Source organism: Heptranchias perlo, chromosome 14 (genome assembly GCF_035084215.1).
Source record: "Heptranchias perlo isolate sHepPer1 chromosome 14, sHepPer1.hap1, whole genome shotgun sequence".
Classification (NCBI taxonomy): Eukaryota; Metazoa; Chordata; class Chondrichthyes; order Hexanchiformes; family Hexanchidae; genus Heptranchias; species Heptranchias perlo.
The window spans coordinates 4,825,313-4,845,192 of record NC_090338.1 but is presented as its reverse complement, the minus strand read 5'-3'; the positions used below and the strand labels follow the sequence as shown (position 1 = coordinate 4,845,192).

General features: G+C 49.5%; 1 protein-coding gene across 1 annotated transcript in view; it reads left to right on the top strand.

Annotated features, from left to right (window-relative positions):
- Positions 1-19,880, top strand: part of LOC137332271 (platelet-derived growth factor receptor beta-like) — a 104,806-nt gene that overhangs the window by 64,774 nt on the left and 20,152 nt on the right. The window contains exons 12-17 of the mRNA XM_067995977.1: positions 6,437-6,569; positions 9,808-9,912; positions 12,620-12,730; positions 13,881-14,034; positions 16,596-16,762; positions 18,797-18,915. Coding sequence (XP_067852078.1) covers positions 6,437-6,569; positions 9,808-9,912; positions 12,620-12,730; positions 13,881-14,034; positions 16,596-16,762; positions 18,797-18,915 — 789 coding nt within the window. The remainder of the gene's footprint in view (positions 1-6,436; positions 6,570-9,807; positions 9,913-12,619; positions 12,731-13,880; positions 14,035-16,595; positions 16,763-18,796; positions 18,916-19,880) is intronic.

Sequence of the window (19,880 nt, the reverse complement as noted above, 5' to 3'; positions counted from 1 at the left end):
GGGTTCCACAGACACTGACTCTCACTGGGGTACAGTTCCACAGACACTGACTCTCACTGGGGTACAGTTCCACAGACACTGACTCTCACTGGGGTACAGTTCCACAGACACCGACTCTCACTGGGGTACAGTTCCACAGACACTGACTCTCACTGGGGTACAGTTCCACAGGCACCGACTCTCACTGGGGTACAGTTCCACGGACACCGACTCTCACTGGGATACAGTTCCACAGACACTGACTCTCACTGGGGTACGGGTTCCACGGACACTGACTCTTACTGGGGTACGGGTTCCACAGACACTGACTCTCACTGGGGTACGGGTTCCACGGACACTGACTCTTACTGGGGTACGGGTTCCACAGACACCGACTCTCACTGGGATACAGTTCCACAGACACTGACTCTCACTGGGATACGGGTTCCACGGACACCGACTCTCACTGGGGTACAGTTCCACAGACACCGACTCTCACTGGGATACGGGTTCCACAGACACCGACTCTCACTGGGATACGGGTTCCACAGACACTGACTCTCACTGGGGTACAGTTCCACAGACACCGACTCTCACTGGGATACGGGTTCCACAGACACTGACTCTCACTGGGATACAGTTCCACAGACACCGACTCTCACTGGGATACAGTTCCACAGACACCGACTCTCACTGGGATACGGGTTCCACAGACACTGACTCTCACTGGGGTACAGTTCCACAGACACCGACTCTCACTGGGGTACAGTTCCACAGACACCGACTCTCACTGGGGTACAGTTCCACAGACACTGACCCTCACTGGGATACAGTTCCACAGACACCGACTCTCACTGGGGTACAGTTCCACAGACACTGACTCTCACTGGGATACAGTTCCACAGACACTGACTCTCACTGGGATACGGGTTCCACAGACACTGACTCTCACTGGGATACAGTTCCACAGACACCGACTCTCACTGGGGTACAGTTCCACAGACACCGACTCTCACTGGGGTACAGTTCCACAGACACTGACTCTCACTGGGGTACAGTTCCACAGACACTGACTCTCACTGGGATACAGTTCCACAGACACTGACTCTCCCTGGGGTGCAGTTCCACAGACACTGACTCTCCCTGGGGTGCAGTTCCACAGACACTGACTCTCACTGGGGTACAGTTCCACAGACACTGACTCTCACTTGGATACGGGTTCCACAGACACTGACTCTCACTGGGATACAGTTCCACAGGCACTGACTCTCACTGGGGTACAGTTCCACAGACACTGACTCTCACTGGGATACGGGTTCCACAGACACTGACTCTCACTGGGATACAGTTCCACAGGCACTGACTCTCACTGGGATACAGTTCCACAGACACTGACTCTCCCTGGGGTGCAGTTCCACAGACACTGACTCTCACTGGGGTACAGTTCCACAGACACTGACTCTCACTTGGATACGGGTTCCACAGACACTGACTCTCACTTGGATACGGGTTCCACAGACACTGACTCTCACTGGGGTGCAGTTCCACAGGCACTGACTCTCACTGGGGTGCAGTTCCACAGACACTGACTCTCACTGGGGTGCAGTTCCACAGACACTGACTCTCACTGGGGTGCAGTTCCACAGACACTGACTCTCACTGGGATACAGTTCCACAGACACTGACTCTCCCTGGGGTACAGTTCCACAGGCACTGACTCTCACTGGGGTGCAGTTCCACAGACACTGACTCTCACTGGGGTACGGGTTCCACAGACACTGACTCTCACTGGGGTACAGTTCCACAGACACTGACTCTCACTGGGATACAGTTCCACAGGCACTGACTCTCACTGGGGTGCAGTTCCACAGACACTGACTCTCACTGGGGTACAGTTCCACAGACACTGACTCTCACTGGGATACAGTTCCACAGACACTGACTCTCCCTGGGGTACAGTTCCACAGGCACTGACTCTCACTGGGGTACAGTTCCACAGGCACTGACTCTCACTGGGGTACAGTTCCACAGGCACTGACTCTCACTTGGATACGGGTTCTACAGACACTGACTCTCACTTGGATACGGGTTCTACAGACACTGACTCTCACTGGGGTACAGTTCCACAGACACTGACTCTCACTGGGGTACAGTTCCACAGACACTGACTCTCACTGGGGTACAGTTCCACAGACACTGACTCTCACTGGGGTACACTTCCCTGGCACTGACTCTCACTGTAGAGCACAGAAACAGGCCATTCGGCCCAACTGGTCTGTGCCGGTGTTTATGCTCCACACGAGCCTCCTCCCTCCCTACTTCATCTCACCCTATCAGCATATCCTTCTATTCCTTTCTCCCTCATGTGTTTATCGAGCTTCCCCTTAAATGTATCTACACTATTCGCCTCAACTACTCCTTGTGGTAGTGAGTTCCACATTCTCACCACTCTCTGGGTAAAGAAGTTTCTCCTGAATTCACTCGTGGATTTATTAGTGACTATTTTATATTTATGGCCTCTAGTTCTGGTCTCCCCCACAAGTGGAAACATCTTCTCTATATCTACCCTATCGAAACCCCTTCATAATTTTAAAGACCTCTATCAGGTCACCCCTCAGTCTTCTCTTTTCTAGAGAAAAGAGCCCCAGCCTGTTCAATCTTTCCTGATAGGTATAACCTCTCAGTTCTGGTATCATCCGAGTAAATCATTGTGCGCCTTCTCCAATGCCTCTATATCCTTTTTATAATATGGAGACCAGAACTGTTCACAATACTCCAAGTGTGGTCTAACCAAGCTTCGATACAAGTTTAACATAACTTCTCTGCTTTTCAATTCTATCCCTCTAGAAATGAACCCCAGTGCTTGATTTGCTTTTTTTATGGCCTTATTAACCTGTGTCGCTACTTTTAGTGATTTGTGTATCTGTTCCCCCAGATCCCTCTGCTCCTCTATCCCATTTAGACTCTTATTATCCAAGCAGTGTGTGGCCTCCTTATTCTTCCGACCAAAATGTACCACCTCACACTTCTCTATATTGAAATTCATTTGCCAATTACATGCCCATTCTGCAAGTTTATTAATGTCTTCCTGTATTTTGACGCTTTCTTCCTTTGTATTAACTGCACCCCCCAATTTTGAAATTGTACTTCCGATTCCAGAGTCCAGTTCGTGTATGGTCCCAGCACCGATCCCTGTGGGACACCACTTCCCACCTTTTGCCAGTCTGAGTAACTACCCTTAACCCCCACTCTCTGTTTTCTGTTTTGTAGCCAGCTTGCTATCCATTCTGCTACCTGTCCCCTGACTCCACATGCTCTGACCTTAGTCATGAGTCTATAATGCGGTAACTTATCGAAGGCCTTTTGAAAATCCAAATATATTACATCTACTGCATTACTTTTATGATCAGAATTTTTGCTGATGATGATAGTTGTTGGTATTTGTTATTGGTGTTCAGTCTACTTGGAAGTTCTGTAGTAAATACTATGCAACTTAGTTTAGCTCAGCAACTTGGGCCTCTTTGTTTAAGAGTGACACCAGCTTCCCCAGTGCCACCAGAACAAGCACTAACAAAATTGACCTCTGTTTCAAGGACAGTTAAAACATAATTTGATTTTCCTTGTTAATAAAACATGATATACTCACCAAAACCTGCTCACCGATGCTCAGTTTGGGTTCCGCCAGGATCATTCGGCTCCAGACCTCATTACAGCCTTGGTCCAAACATGGACAAAAGAACTGAATTCCAGAGGTGAGGTGAGAGCGACTGCCCTTGACATCAAGGCAGCATTTGACCGAGTGTGGCACCAAGGAGCCCTAGTAAAATTGAAGTCAATGGGAATCAGGGGGAAAACTCTCCAGTGGCTGGGGTCATACCTAGCACAAAGGAAGATGGTAGTGGTTGTTGGTAGCCAATTATCTCAGCCCCAGGGCATTGCTGCAGGAGTTCCTCAGGGCAGTGTCGTAGGCCCAACCATCTTCAGCTGCTTCATCATAAGGTCAGAAATGGGGATGTTCGCTGATGATTGCACAGTGTTCAGTTCCATTCGCAACCCCTCAGATAATGAAGCAGTCCGAGCCCGCATGCAGCAAGACCTGGACAACATCCAGGCTTGGGCTCATAAGTGGCAAGTAACATTTGTGCCAGACAAGTGCCAGGCAATGACCATCTCCAACAAGAGAGAGTCTAACCACCTCCCCTTGACATTCAACGGCATTACCATCGCCGAATCCCCCACCATCAACATCCTGGGGGCCACCATTGACCAAAAACTTAACTGGACCAGCCACATAAATACTGTGGCTACAAGAGCAGGTCAGAGGCTGGGTTTTCTGCGGCGAGTGACTCACCTCCTGACTCCCCAAAGCTTTTCCACCATCTACAAGGCACAAGTCAGGAGTGTGATGGCATACTCTCCACTCGCCTGACTGAGTACAGCTCCAACAACACTCAAGAAGCTCGACACCATCCAGGACAAAGAAGCCCGCTTCATTGGCACCCCATCCACCACCCTAAACATTCACTCCCTTCACCACCGGCGCACTGTGGCTGCAGTGTGTACCATCCACAGGATGCTCTGCAGCAACTCGCCAAGGCTTCTTCAACAGCACCTCCCAAACCCGCGACCTCTACCACCTAGAAGGACAAGAGCAGCAGGTACATGGGAACAACACCACCTGCTTGTTCCCCTCCAAGTCACACACCATCCCGACTTGGAAATATATCGCCGTTCCTTCATCGTCGCTGGGTCAAAATCCTGGAACTCCCTTCCGAACAGCACTGTGGGAGAACCTTCACCACACGGACTGCAGCAGTTCAAGAAGGCGGCTCACCACCACCTTCTCGAGGGCAATTAGGGATGGGCAATAAATGCCGGCCTCGCCAGCGACGCCCACATCCCATGAACGAATTTTTAAAAAATGTGTTGCCCACCAGTTAGAGAAAGCTTCAAGCAAACCGCCTGATCCAGCTCCAAGTTCACCTGGGCGCGCACAAGGCCTTGGAAGAGTGGCAAGCAGTCAGACCAACTCCAACTGTTGATCCCGCGCATCCTGGTCCCATGGAGGTTTTTGCTAGGCCCAGCGGCAGACTGACCAGAAGGGCCTCCGACCTGTTTACCATAGGGTTGTCAACTCTGGTTGGATATACTCTTGGAGAATTCATCACGTGACCTCCCGCCTCCAACCATCCCCTCGCGCGTCCAGTATTGGTCATCCCAACACATCCATTCTCATAGTGCACAGCCTTACCACGCCAATTGAAAAGCAAACAAACTCATTACCCAATTGGATGAATCTTGTCTATCAGTCGAACAACCTTTTTTCCCATCTCCACTATTCTTCGTTCAAAAGTGTTCAAAGAAAATGAAATTAAAAAACCCACATTTTTAATGCTCCTGTGATTTTCCTTCCTAGTTGCTGGCAGCAGTGTCCAGGAGATTAATCTTCAATTCAGGGATAGGGCGCGGGAGTGGGACTACCTGGATTGCTCTTGCAATAGAGCCGGCATGGACTCGACTGGCCGAATGGCCTCCTTCCGTGCTGTAACCATTCTATGATTCTACCCTTGTCTACTCTTTCTGTTACTTCTTCAAAGAATTGAGTAAGGTCGGTCAGGCCTGACCTTCCCTCTTGAAACCCGTGCTGACTTTTCGGTTTCTTGGATGTTTTTTTTATTACATCTTTGAGTAAGGATTCTTTCCAACTGCTGACATTAAGCTATTCGGTCTATAGTACGAAAAGTAATCAGAAAGGATGATGGAATGTCGGCCTTTATCTCGGGGGCTGGAATACAAAGGGGTGGAAGTTATGTCATTTATATAACTCTCTGGTCGGACCCCATGTGGAGATACTGTGCTCTGTTCTGGGCACCGCACCTCAGGAAGGATATATTGGTCTTGGAGGGAGTGCAGCACAGATTCACCAGAACGATACCGGGGCTAAAAGGGTTAAATTACGAGGACTGCTTGCATAAACTTGGTTTGTATTCCCTTGAGTTTAGACGGTTGAGGGGTGATCTAATCGAGGTGTTTAAGATGATAAAGGGATCTGATAGGGTAGATACAGAGAAAATATTTCTTCGAGTAGCGGAAGTGCAGAAAAAAGGTGCATAACCTTCAAATTAGAGCCAGGCCGTTCAGGGGTGAAATCAGGAAGCACTTCATCACACAGAGGGGAGTGGAAATCTGGAACTCTTCCATCCCCCCCCCACCCCCCCCAAAAATGGCTGTGGATGCTGGGGATCAATTGGAGCTTTCAAGACTGAGATCGATAGATTTCTATTGGGTGAGGGTATCGAGGGATATGCACCCAAGGCGGGTAAATGGAGTTGAGGTGTTGATCAGCCATGATCTGATTAAATGGTGGAACGGGCTAGAGGGGCTGAATGGCCTTCTCCTCCTGTCCCTATGTTTATTTGCCTGTTTAACCGCTGCATGTTGTATCTGTTTCACACAGAAGCCTCGCTATGAGATCAGGTGGAAGGTCATTGAGTCCATCAGCTCAGATGGCCATGAATACATCTACGTTGACCCCATGCAGCTCCCGTACGACTCAAGCTGGGAGTTTCCCAGGAACCAACTTGCTCTGGGTACGGACATGTGATTCACCCAAAAATAAATTACAACTTGCATTTATACAGCGCCTTTAACGTAGTAAAACGTCCCAAGGCGCTTCACAGGAGTGTAATCAGATAAAACTTGACACCGAGCCATATGAGATATTAGGACAGATGACCAAAAGCTTAGTCAAAGAGATAGGTTTTAAGGAGCGTCTTAAAGGAGTAGAGAGAGGTAGAAGGGCAGAAAAGTTTAGGGAGGGATTTCCAAAGCTGAGGGCCTAGGCAAGGCCACCAATGGTTGGGCGAAGGGAGCGGGGGCAGCATAAGAGACCAGAGTCAAGAGGAATGGAGAGTGAGAGGTGTAGGGCTGGAGGAGGTTACAGAGAAAGGGAGGGGCGAGGCCATGGAGGGATTTAAACACAAGGATGAGAATTTTAAATTGGGTTAGTGGGAGCCAGTGTCGGTCAGCAAGCAAAGGGGTGATGGGTGAACGGGACTTAGTGCAGAATAGGATATGAGTTTTGGCTGAGCTGAAGTTTACGAAGGGTGCAAGGTGGGAGGCCAGGAGAGCATTGGAATAGTCGAGGCTGGAGATAACAAAAGCACGGATGAGGATTTCAGCAGCTGAAGCAGAGGCGGAGACGGGCGATGTTACGGAGGCGGAAGTAGGCGGCCTTGGTGACGGAGAGGATATGGGAGTGGGATAAGTCATCGACATCGCGAACAGTCAGGTTCAGCCTGAGACAGGGGCCGGAGAGGGGAATTGGATCGGTGGCGAGGGAACAGAGTTTGTGACGAGAGCCACGTTTACCTGGAGGGGAACGCGGCTCATCCAGGACTGGATGTCGGACAAGCAGACTAATGACCGAGGCGGTTGGAGGGTGGAGAGGTAAAGGTCCGTTCATCTCTCTGACTCCCTTTTTTCCAAAGTGCGGAGCCACACTTGAAGGGAGCGGAGGTCGGGGAATTAGTGTTATGTGTTACATCCCACCTTGTCTTCCACTCACGCTGTCTGTGAGCATCTACATCCAGATGTGCTCGCGGTTTATTGCAGCTGCATCCAGATGTTGCCCGCACCATTTGTCCTCGTCCAGATGCGCCTGTGGCTTATGTGGCTGCATCCAGATGTTGCCCGTGGTTTTTGCAGCCACGTCCCAATATTGCACGCAGGTGTGCTTAGCTGCATCCAGATGTGGTCTCTGTTTATGCAGTTACATCCAGATTTTGTTGATGGTTTGTGCAACAGAAGAGATATATTAAAAAAAATACAAGTACAAGAAATCTAAGATAAAACCAGGAAATGCTACAAACGCACAACAGGTTAAAGTCAACAATTGAGAAGAGAAAAATTGTTTGATGTTTCAGCTGAGTTGTGATGAAGGGTCTCAGTTACCGCATTGTAGACTCATGACTAAGGTCAGAGCATGTGGAGTCAGGGGACAGGTAGCAGAATGGCTAGCAAACTGGCTACAAAACAGAAAACAGAGAGTAGGGGTTAAGGGTAGTAACTCAGACTGGCAAAAGGTGGGAAGTGGTGTTCCACAGGGATCGGTGCTGGGACCACTGTTGTTCACAATTTACATCGACGATTTGGACTCGGGAATCGGAAGTACAATTTCGAAATGTGCAGTCTACACCAAATTGGGGGGTGTGGTTAATACAAAGGGAGAATGCGTCAAAATGCAAGACGACATTAATAAACTTGCAGAATGGGCGTGTAATTGGCAAATGAATTTCAATATTGATAAGTGTGAGGTGGTACATTTTGGTCGGAAGAATAAGGAGGCCACACACTGCTTGGATAATAAGAGTCTAAATGGGATAGAGGAGCAAAGGGATCTGGGGGAACAGATACACAAATCACTAAAAGTAGCGACGCAGGTTAATAAGGCCATAAAAAAAGCAAACAAAGCACTGGGGTTCATTTCTAGAGGGATAGAATTGAAAAGCAGGGAAGTTATGTTAAACTTTTACAGAACCTTGGTTAGACCACAATTGGAGTATTGTGTACAGTTCTGGTCACCATATTATAAAAAGGATATAGAGGCACTGGAGAAGGTGCAAAAAAGGTTTACTAGGATTGTACCAGAACTGAGAGGTTATACCTAACAGGAAAGATTGAACCAAAACTAGGGGCCATAATTGGAAGAGAGTCACTAATAAATCCAATAGGGAATTCAGGAGAAACTTCTTTACCCAGAGAGTGGTGAGAATGTGGAACTCGCTATCACAAGGAGTAGTTGAGGCGAATAGTGTAGATACATTTAAGGGGAAACTAGATAAACACATGAGGGAGAAAGGAATAGAAGGATATGCTGAAGACGGGTGGGAGGAGGTTTGTGTGGAGCATGAACACCGGCATGGACCAGTTGGGCCGAATGGCCTGTTTCTGAGCTGTAAATCAGATGTAATTCTTCTTTTTCTGACTGTGAGGTTACCTTGAGTCACGATCTGTAGGTGTGTAGGTTACGCTGTTGATGCTGTACAAGGTTCCAAGTAGCAAGAGTCACAACAAAGGCTGGTCCACCTCCCATTCACCTGTGGCCCTCAGCTAACCCAGTACCCCATGTGCCTCTGGGCCTCTGTTCAAGCCCTGCCCAGCTGTGGGATATTTGCCAGGCTGGGATCCAGGGCTGTCTCCTCTCCTGTTCTTGCTCCCCAGTAAAAGGCAGTGGGGGAATGTTATTCGGTGTCACCCGTGGCACAGAGGGCAGCACTCCTGCCTCTGAATCAGATGGTCATGGGTTCAAGCCCCACTCCAGAGATTTGAGCCCCATATTCCAGGCTAGCATACCCAGTGCCAGTAATGAGTGCGTGCTACACTGTCGGAGGTGTCGTCTTTCAGATGAGACAGTAAACTGAGGCCCCTTCTGCCCTCTCAGGTGGACATAAAAGATGCCATGGCCACTATTTTGAAGAAGAGCAAAGGAGATCTCCCCGGTGTCCTGGCCAATATTTATCCCTCAAACAACGTCACTAAAACAGATTATCTGGTCATTAACACATTGCCGTTTGTGGGAGGAATTTGAAAACAAGGAATTCCCGGACTGGGAGCCAATGTAGGTCAGCGAGCACAGGGGGTGATGGGTGAACGGGACTTGGTGCGAGTTAGGATACGGGCAGCAGAGTTTTGGCTGAGCTGAAGTTTACGAGGATGGGTGGTGGTGGGAAGATGGGAGACCAGCCAGGAGACCATTGGAATAGTCGAGTCTGGGGATGGGATTGTGGTTTTTGGACGGAGCTAATCCTTGCGCTGTGCCTCTTGCAGGTCGGACTCTGGGCTCGGGAGCCTTTGGCAGAGTGGTTGAAGCAATGGCCGGCGGCCTGAGTGACCCACAATCCACAATGAAAGTCGCAGTGAAGATGCTGAAGAGTAAGTCTGCGGTGAACCGTTGGGTCTTGTCCCATGTGGGGAGGGGAGTCCGATTGGCAGGGAGCTCGCTCCAATTTTCCTACCTCTATGTCGACACAGTCTAGGGTCACCGCTCGTCTGCTCATTGGACTTTTTCTGGGGATGTGGGCGTCGCTGGCAAGGCCGGCATTTATTGCCCATCCCTAGTTGCCCTGAGAAGTTGACGGTGAGCCTTCTCGAACTACCAGTGGAGGTTCGATGTGACTGGATGGATTGCTGGGCCACTTCAGAGGGCAGTTAAGAGTCAACCACGCTGGTGTGGGACTGGAGTCACGTATAGGCCCAGACCGGGTAAGGACATCGGTGAACCAGTTGGGTTTTTAACGACAATCCAACAGCTTCACGGTCACTTTTACCGAGTTCCAGATTTTTTTTAAAACTGAATTCAAATTCTCACACTGCCCACGGTGGGATTAGAATGGATTATTAGTCCAGTGACATAAACCACTACATGACTGAACCCTTTGGGGAAAGGGCCAGTTGACCCATCGAGCCACTGTCGACGACCCCTTCCATCAGCAAAGTGATGGAAGGTGTCGTCGACAGTGCTATCAAGCGGCACTTACTCACCAATAACCTGCTCACCGATGCTCAGTTTGGGTTCCGCCAGGACCACTCGGCTCCAGACCTCATTACAGCCTTGGTCCAAACATGGACAAAAGAGCTGAATTCCAGAGGTGAGGTGAGAGTGACTGCCCTTGACATCAAGGCAGCATTTGACCGAGTGTGGCACCAAGGAACCCTAGTAAAATTGAAGTCAATGGGAATCAGGGGAAAAACTCTCCAGTGGCTGGAGTCATACCTTGCACAAAGGAAGATGGTAGTGGTTGTTGGAGGCCAATCATCTCAGCCCCAGGGCATTGCTGCAGGAGTTCCTCAGGGCAGTGTCCTAGGCCCAACCATCTTCAGCTGCTTCATCAATGACCTTCCCTCCATCATAAGGTCAGAAATGGGGATGTTCGCTGATGACTGCACAGTGTTCAGTTCCATTCGCAACCCCTCAGATAATGAAGCAGTCTGAGCCTGCATGCAGCAAGACCTGGACAACATCCAGGTTTGGGCAAGTAACATTCGCGCCAGACAAGTGCCAGGCAATGACCATCTCCAACAAGAGAGAGTCTAACCACCTCCCCTTGACATTCAACGGCATTACCATCGCCGAATCCCCCACCATCAACATCCTGGGGGTCACCATTGAACAGAAACTGAACTGGACCAGCCACATAAATACTGTGGCTACAAGAGCAGGTCAGAGGCTGGGTATTCTGCGGCGAGTGACTCACCTCCTGACTCCCCAAAGCCTTTCCACCATCTACAATGCACAAGTCAGGAGTATGATGGAATACTCTCCACTTGCCTGGATGAGTGCAGCTCCAACAACACTCAAGAAGCTCGACACCATCCAAGATAAAGCAGCCCACTTGATTGGCACCCCATCCACCACCCTAAACATTCACTCCCTTCACCACCGGCGCACCGTGGCTGCAGTGTGTACCATCCACAGGATGCACTGCGGCAACTCGCCAAGGCTTCTTCGACAGCACCTCCCAAACCCGCGACCTCTACCACCTAGAAGGACAAGGGCAGCAGGCGCATGGGAACAACACCACCTGCACGTTCCCCTCCAAGTCACACACCATCCCGACTTGGAAATATATCGCCGTTCCTTCATTGTCGCTGGGTCAAAATCCTGGAACTCCCTTCCTAACAGCACTGTGGGAGAACCGTCACCACACGGACTGCAGCGGTTCAAGAAGGCGGCTCACCACCGCCTTCTCGAGGGCAATTAGGGATGGGCAATAAATGCCGGCCTCGCCAGCGACGCCCACATCCCGTGAACGAATAAAAAAAAAAATGTACAGTTTGCAGCTTCCCCGAATTTAAAACTGAAGTCTCTCCAGGTGACGGTGTGCCGTGGACCGTTCACATCCCTGTTCAATCATCGGTCCCTAGCTCTACCCTTATTATCTCCAATCCCATTTTCTAAGAGGATTATTCAATTAATTTTTCACAAAAAGATAAGGGAGGCCGCTCGGCCGATCTAGCTAATCCTTGCATAGAAATACTATCTCCCATCTCAGCCTCTGGAACGATTCAGGGGTTTTTGACCTGTGGTACCCTCTGGGTCAGGGACTGCTTCTTGTCATTGCTCCTGAACTTGCCTCTTACTGGCTTGTACCTCTGTCCCCCCCCTTCATCATCATCAGAACTTGACCAAAATGGTAGCAGGGATGAGGAACTTCAGGTATGTGGAGAGACGGGAGAAGCTGGGATTGTTCTCCTTGGAGCAGAGAAGTTATGGGGAGATTTAATAGAGGTGTTCAAAATCATGAGGGGTTTTGAATAGAGTAAATAAAGAGAAACTGTTTCCAGTGGCAGAGGGGTCGGTAACCAGAGGACACAGATTTAAGATAACTGGCAAAAGAACCAGAGGCGAGATGAGGAGAATTTTTTATTGAATCAGCGACTTGGAATGCGCTGCCTGAAAGGGCGGTGGAAGCAGATTCAGTAATAACTTTCAAAAGGGAATTGGATAAATACTGGAATGTTGTCGTGATGTCTTGTCCTCCTCAGCCCAGGATATATTAATTCCATCGTTCAGAGCATCCCCCCGACCATCGATTACAGCAAATAAATTGCTAACTCGCTGCCTCTTTGTGTTTTACAGCTACTGCGAGGACCAGTGAGAAACAGGCACTGATGTCTGAGCTGAAAATAATGAGTCACCTCGGCCCTCATTTAAATATCGTGAATCTGCTGGGAGCCTGCACCAAAGGAGGTAAAGGCCGAGTCACCGAGTGCTAGTCTCATCTCCGATACCAAACTCGGCCATGGTCAGTGTCACTGGCAATGGTCTCAAACCAGGGACGGTTGAAGAGACACAGTCAAGGTCCAAGACCCACGAGGTCAAGGCCCCAGGACTTGCTAAATATGAAGGCCCATGGTTCAAGGCTCACAGAGCTACAAGGCCCAAAATAAAGGCCCAAGAACAGTCAAGGTGCAAGACCCAAGGCTGGCCCAGGTTCAAGGTTCAAGACCCAAGGCTAGCCCAGGTTCAAGGTTCAAGGTTCAAGGCTCAAGGCTCAAGGCCCAAGGCCCACAGTACAGGATATCACTAAGCTTGAAACAAAGACAAAGCAGATCAGGAAATTGTCATTCTCCAGTGCCTGTATCCTTTTTGTAATCTGGAGACCAGAACACTGCACGGTAACTCCCAAGTGTGGTTAATCAGTATTCCAGTAATTAATCTGTTGCTGATTTATTGCTGTGATAGTGTTTGTGTCAGTGTCAGCTGAATACAGAGATCAGCCCGGGGAGATTGGAGTTTCCCTGAATCTGATCAGTCTTAGAATTACATAGAGTTACCAGCCACAGAAACAGGCCATTCGGCCCAACTGGTCTATGCCGGTGTTTATGCTCCACACGAGCCTCCTCCCTCCCTACTTCATCTCACCCTATCAGCATATCCTTCTATTCCTTTCTCCCTCATGTGTTTATCTAGTTTCCCCTTAAATGTATCTACACTATTCACCTCAACTACTCCTTGTGGGAGTGAGTTCCACATTCTCACCACTCTCTGGATAAAGAAGTTTCTCCTGAATTCCCTATTGGATTTATTAGTGACTATCTTATATTTATGGCCCCTAGTTCTGGTCTCCCCCACAAGTGGAAACATTTTCTCTATCCATGCCCTGTCAAACCCTTTCATTATCTTAAAGACCTCTATCAGGTCAGCCCGCAGTCTTCTCTTTTCTAGAGAAAAATGGCCCCGGCCTGTTGAATCTTTCCTGATAGAACCTCTCAGTTCTGGTATCATCCTTGTGAATCTTTTGTGCACCTTCTCCTGCCTTTATAAGATGTTAAGAGTCAATTACTGCGTGACGGAGACTGAGTGCCCTCAGTGAGAGACTGTCGCTTTGTTTGGGCAGGTCCGATCTACATCATCACCGAATACTGTCGCCACGGCGATCTAGTTGATTACCTGTACAGGAACAAGCACACCTTCCTGCAGCATCATGCAGATAAAGGGCGGAGAGAGTCAAATACAGTCATCACAAACACCTACAACCAGAAGATGAAAAGGTAACCTGAGTGGCACCTTCACCCTCGCTGTCGGTTGTTTCCCCTCCTGCCTTTCTAGAGGGATGTTCACCAATCCCGCAATCCCAATGGAAAGCTGCACTCGGGACCATTTATATAGCGCCTTTAACGTACTAAAACGTCCCCGAGGCGCTTCACAGGAGCGATTAGCAAGCAAAAATTGACACCGAGCCACATGAGGAGATATTAGGACAGGTGACCAAAAGCTTGGTCAAAGAGGTGGGTTTTAAGGACCATCTTGAAGGAGGTGAGAGGTAGAGAGGCGGAGAGGTTTAGGGAGGGAATTCCAGAGCTTAGGGCCCCAGGCAGCTGAAGGCACGGCCGCCAATGGCGGAGCGATGGGAATCGGGGATGGGCAAGAGGCCAGAATTGGAGGAGCGCAGAGATCTCGGAGGGTTGTAGGGGCTGGAGGAGGTTACAGAGATAGGGAGGGGGACGAGGCCATGGAGGGATTTGAAAACAAGGATGAGAAGTTTAAAATGGAGGCGTTGCCGGACCGGGAGCCGATGTAGGTCGGAGAGTGATCGCGGCAGCGTTGTGCCCTTAACTCTGATCGGCATTCCCTTCGAGTGCCATCCCTCCCTGCGAGTGTGGGATCAGTGAACTGACCCAATATCGGGCCGACAGAAAGGCAAGTGCGGAGGGGATTAATTGGATGGCTCTTTTCAGAGAGCCGGCACAGGCACGATGGGCCAAATGGCCTCCTTCTGTGCAGTATGATTCTATGATTAACGCTGCACCATCTGCAGAGTCGGGTCCTGGCCCCCAGTGTTGTAGTCCAGATGACAGGAGATCACTCTCTCACCCCTCTCGGTCTCAACCCCACAGTTTCATTGACACCTGTCCTTTGAGAGAAAGGAAACCCAAAAGGCTGAGAAATTTAAGCCTATTCTGCAGAGGTTCCGTTGCGGGAGGAGTCTCCCGGACAACAGAAAGGGATTAATCACGTCAGCGAGCAAACGCAGCATAACAAGGAGTGAACTTTGAACTCCTAACACACTCTGTGCAAATGACCATTTATTTCTACCCTTGTGTGTAATCTGTGGGAATCGTTTCCTATTTTGGTTTAGTTGTTTGTTTTGGAGTCAGGCCCCAGATGTTGCTCAGGCCAGGGCAGTGTTTAACTCCACGGGATTGACCCATCCCCATACTTCCTGTACTCAGAGTCAGCGTTCACTACACTTTTGTTTTTCGGGGGGGGTGGGGGAGACGGGAGTTTGAGAGATTGGGGAGGTTTTGTCACAGCCTCCGGTACCTCAACCCAAGTTCTTTGCGTGTGAAGCCTAGGCGGCGAGCATTGGCAAGCTATTTGACTGTGGGGTGCATCACAGCCGGCCTAATCCTCGTCCTGGTCCAGTGTTCCCATGCAGGCAGTGTTTACGGCACTAGTCTAGTAACTCAAGGTAACCAGGGAAATCCATTAAACCTGGTCATTTTATGGTGTTGGTATCATGAAAGCCTCAGGATTAACTTAACGACCCAACTGGATCACTAAGGCTCACTGCCTCCTTCTCAGGGCAACTAGGAATGGGCGGCTGATGTGGCCCATAGCCTGAGAGCAACTTTCCGGCAGGCGTCACTGGGATCCTGCGATCTGTGTAGCGCTCACTATCGCGCTCACTATCGCGCTCACTATCGCACTGAATGGTTTTCAAGATGACAGTTCTATTTCAATGGGGCCCCATTCCCCCGCTGTATGCAGTTAGGACATCCCTGCCTCTTAAAAGAGTTTCCTTGGCTTCTTTCGCAGAGAGAGAGATTCTAAAAGTAAATTCTAAACAAATTCAATAAATCTAAATACTACAATAGAATGAATAAGGAGAAACTGTTTCCAGTGGCAGGAGGGTCGGTAACCACAGGACACAGATTTACGATAATTGGCAAAAGAATCAGGGGACAGATGAGGAGAAATTATTTTTACGCAGTGAGTTGTTCTGATCTGGAATGCGCTGCCTGAAAGGGCGGTGGAAGCAGATTCAATAATAACTTTCAAAGGGAATTGGATAAATACTTAAAGGGAAAAAAATTGCAGGGCTGTGGGGAAAGAGCGGGGGAGTGGGACTAATTGGATAGCTCTTTCAAAGAGCTGGCACAGGCTGTGCTGTAAGATTCTTTCTTTCTCTCTTTCTCGTTCTCCCTTTTTCTCTCTTTCTCTCTCTTTTTCCCACCTCCTCTTTCTCTCTTTCAGAAGTTAGAATGAGGAAGTTAGGGGGAGTGGGACTAATTGGACAGCTCTTTCAAAGAGCCGGCACAGGTACGATGGGCCGAAGAGCCTCTTTCTGTGCTGTGTATGACTCAGTAATTCTATGATGTGGAGATGCCGGTGATGGACTGGGGTTGACAAATGTAAGGAGTCTTACAACACCAGGTTATAGTCCAGCAGTTTTATTTGAAATTTATTTTATTTCAAATAAAACAGTTGGACTATAACCTGGTGTTGTAAGACTCCTTACATCAGTAATTCTATGCTTTAATGCTGCACCAATGTTGTATTCCCGATGACAGGATCTCACTCACTCCCACCTCTCACTCTTCCCCCACAGTTACGTGGCCCTGTCCTTTGAGAATGACGGTGGGTATATGGACATGAGCAAGGACGAGCAGCTCGAGTACATGCCGATGCTGGAGGCCAAACACAACCCAAACTACGCCGACATCGAGCATTCCGGCTACGACAGGCCGTACTTACCGGAGAACTACTCTCCCGCCGGTAAGCTCCCTCCGTCTCCGTCTCTCTTTCTTTCACTCCCTCATTCTTTCGTTCTCTAATTCTTTTTCTTTTCCTCTCGTTCTTTCATTCATTCTTTATCTTTCGGGCACTCCGGCTACGACAGGCCGTACTTACCAGAGAACTACTCTGCCGCTGGTAATCTGCCTCGCTGCCTCCGTCTCGGTACCACCCCCCCACCGTCTCTCTCCGTCTTATCGATGGTCTGGGCCCCACTGAACCTTCTTCCCTTGCTCCTCCTGAACTCCCCAAACCTTAACAGCCACCTACTGGCGGTCACCTTACACCACAGGGACGTAATGTGCCGCACTGCGATCCCCAAATTGAAATGCACAAAAGGTTCTCGTATCTTACTTCCAAAAATCCCAAGTATCGAGTGCACGTGTTCTCTGTGAATTAAACGTGGAAGATTGTTGGCTCCAGGACTCCAGGTGGGAATGCATTGTCGGACGTTAAAGGGAAACCTCAGGATGTCCCAAAGCGCTTTACAGCCAATGGAGTACTTTTGAAGTGAAGTCACTGTTGTAATGGAGGGAAACGGGGCAGTCAATTTGCGCACAGCAAGATCCCGCAGACAGCAAAGTGATAACGACCAGAAAATCTGTTTTCTTTAGTGATGTTGGTTGAGGGATAAATATTGGCCCCAGGACACCGGGGAGAACTCCCCTGCTCTTCTTCAAAATAGTGCCGTGGGATCTTTTAGTACATCCACCGTGAGAGGGCAGACGGGGCCTCGGTTTGACGTCTCATCTGAAAGACAGCGCAGCACTCCCTCGGTACTGGCACTGGGAGTGTCAGCCTGGATTATGTGCTCCAGTCTCTGGAGTAAGGATTTTGAACCCATGACCTTTCTAACTCAGAGGCGAGAGTGCGACCCACTGAGCCACGTAAAGGTCCCATGGCAGTATTTTGAAGAAGAGCAGGGGATCTCCTCCTGGTATCCCTCAACCAACCTCCCCACCAGTAGATAAACTTGTCGTTGATCTCGTTTGCAGGTTCTCGCTGTGCACAAATTGGCTGCTGGGTTTCCACCAAAAATAACTTTGCGAAGTATCTTTCCACAAGGTTCTCTAAGTCCCGCATTACACGCAAGAGACTTAAACACACAATCTAGGCCGACACTCCCGGTGCAGTACTGAGGGAGTGCTGCTGTGTCGGAGGTGCCGTCTTTCGGATGAGACTTTAAACCGAGGCCCCGTCTGCCCCCTCAGGTGGATGTAAAAGATCCCATGGCCGCTATTTCAAAGAAGAGCAGGGGGGAGTTCTCCCCGGTGTCCTGGGCCAATATTTATCCCTCAACCAACAGATTATCTGGTCATTTATCTTATTGCTGTTTGTGGGATCTTGCTGTGCGCAAATTGGCTGCAGCGTTTCCTACATTACAACAGTGACTACACTTCAAAAAGTAGTTAATTAGCTGTAAAGCGCTTTGGGACATCCTTAGGTGGGGAAAGGCACTGTAGAAATACAAGTTGGCCTCCTTCTGTGCTGTAACCTTTCTAAGTTTTTTTTAATAAACGAAAGTATTTAAAGAAAATGTAAAAAAAAACACCATTTTTTGAATGTCCCTATGATTTTTCTCCCGAGCTGCTCGCAGCAGTATTCTGGAGATTAATCTTTAATTCCCAGAGACTCCCGGACAACCCTGGAGGGATGGCGACTCTAATTATGGGATGTGCTGTCTTTGGGATGCTAACATGAGGTCCCATCTGGGAATTTAAATGGATATTAAAGACCCCAGGACACGGTTTGAAGGAAAGCGGGCAGTCTCCCGGCAAGGATTGCTTCCGACAACCAGCACCACCACAACACGGATTAACTGCTCGTTCACCTCATGACGGCTTGTGGGATCTTGCTGTGCACAAAATGGCTGTCACGTCTCCCTACACCACAACAGACAGTACACTTCAAAGTAAATCATTGCGTGACAAGCACGCGGACGTGTCCCTGATAGACGTAATGGAGTGCGGCATAACTGCAAGTGTTCCTGACCAGTCTGTTGTGTTCTTTTGATAGAGCAAGAGGTGACCGAGAGCAGAGTGCTGATTAGTGAGTCTCCAATACTAAGCTTCATGGATCTGGTCGGAATCAGCTATCAGGTGGCACAGGGAATGGAATTCCTCGCATTGAAAAATGTAAGTGATTCTTCTGTGTTGTGCGTGTGTGTGCCTGTGTGCCTGTGTGTGTGTGCCTGTGTGTGTGTGTGCCTGTGTGTGTGTGTGCCTGTGTGTGTGTGTGTGCCTGTGCGTGTGTGCCTGTGCGTGTGTGCCTGTGCGTGTGTGCCTGTGCGTGTGTGCCTGTGTGCGTCTGTGTGCGTGTGCGTCTGTGTGCGTGTGTGCCTGTGTGCGCGCGCGCCTGTGTGTGCGCGTGCCTGTCTCTGTGCGTGCCTGTCTCTGTGCGTGCCTGTCTCTGTGTGTGTCTATGTGTGTGTGTGTGTGTGTGTGTGTGTGTGTGTGTGTGTGTCTCTGCACTCTTCCAATTCTGGCCTCTTGTCCAGCCCCGATTTTCATCGCTCCACCATTGGCAGCCGTGCCTTCAGCTGCCTCGGCCCGAAACACTGGAATTCCCTCCCTAAACCTCTCCATCTCTCTACATCTCTTTTTCTTTCTCTATCTCTCTCTCTCTCTCTCTCTCCTCCTTTTAAAGTACTCCTTAAAACCCATCTCTTTGACTAAGCTTTAGGTCACCTGTCCTAATATCTCCTTAAGTGGCTCGATGTCAATTTTTGTCTGATTTACGCTCCTGTGAAGCGCCTTGGGACGTTTTACTTCGCTAAAGGCACGATATAAATGCAAGTTGTTGTTGTTTGTGTGTTGTGTGATGGAATGGATGGGGCCTAGCCTGTGATTTACACCCACCCCACCCCAGTTGGATACCCTGCCCACATTTATTGACCAGGCTCACACTTGAGGATGGGGCAGAGAGCAGGGAGGAGGCCGGAACCCATGGATTGTAACCCAGAAACAATCAGGAGAGGAGGGGGCAAAAGAGGGCGAGAACACTGAGCCCCCCACCCTCCTCCCCCAGATTCCCCGCACCATTTTATTTGGGTTCTTTAAACACCGCCCTGCCCCCTTCAGGTTCGGAGAGTTGTAACCTC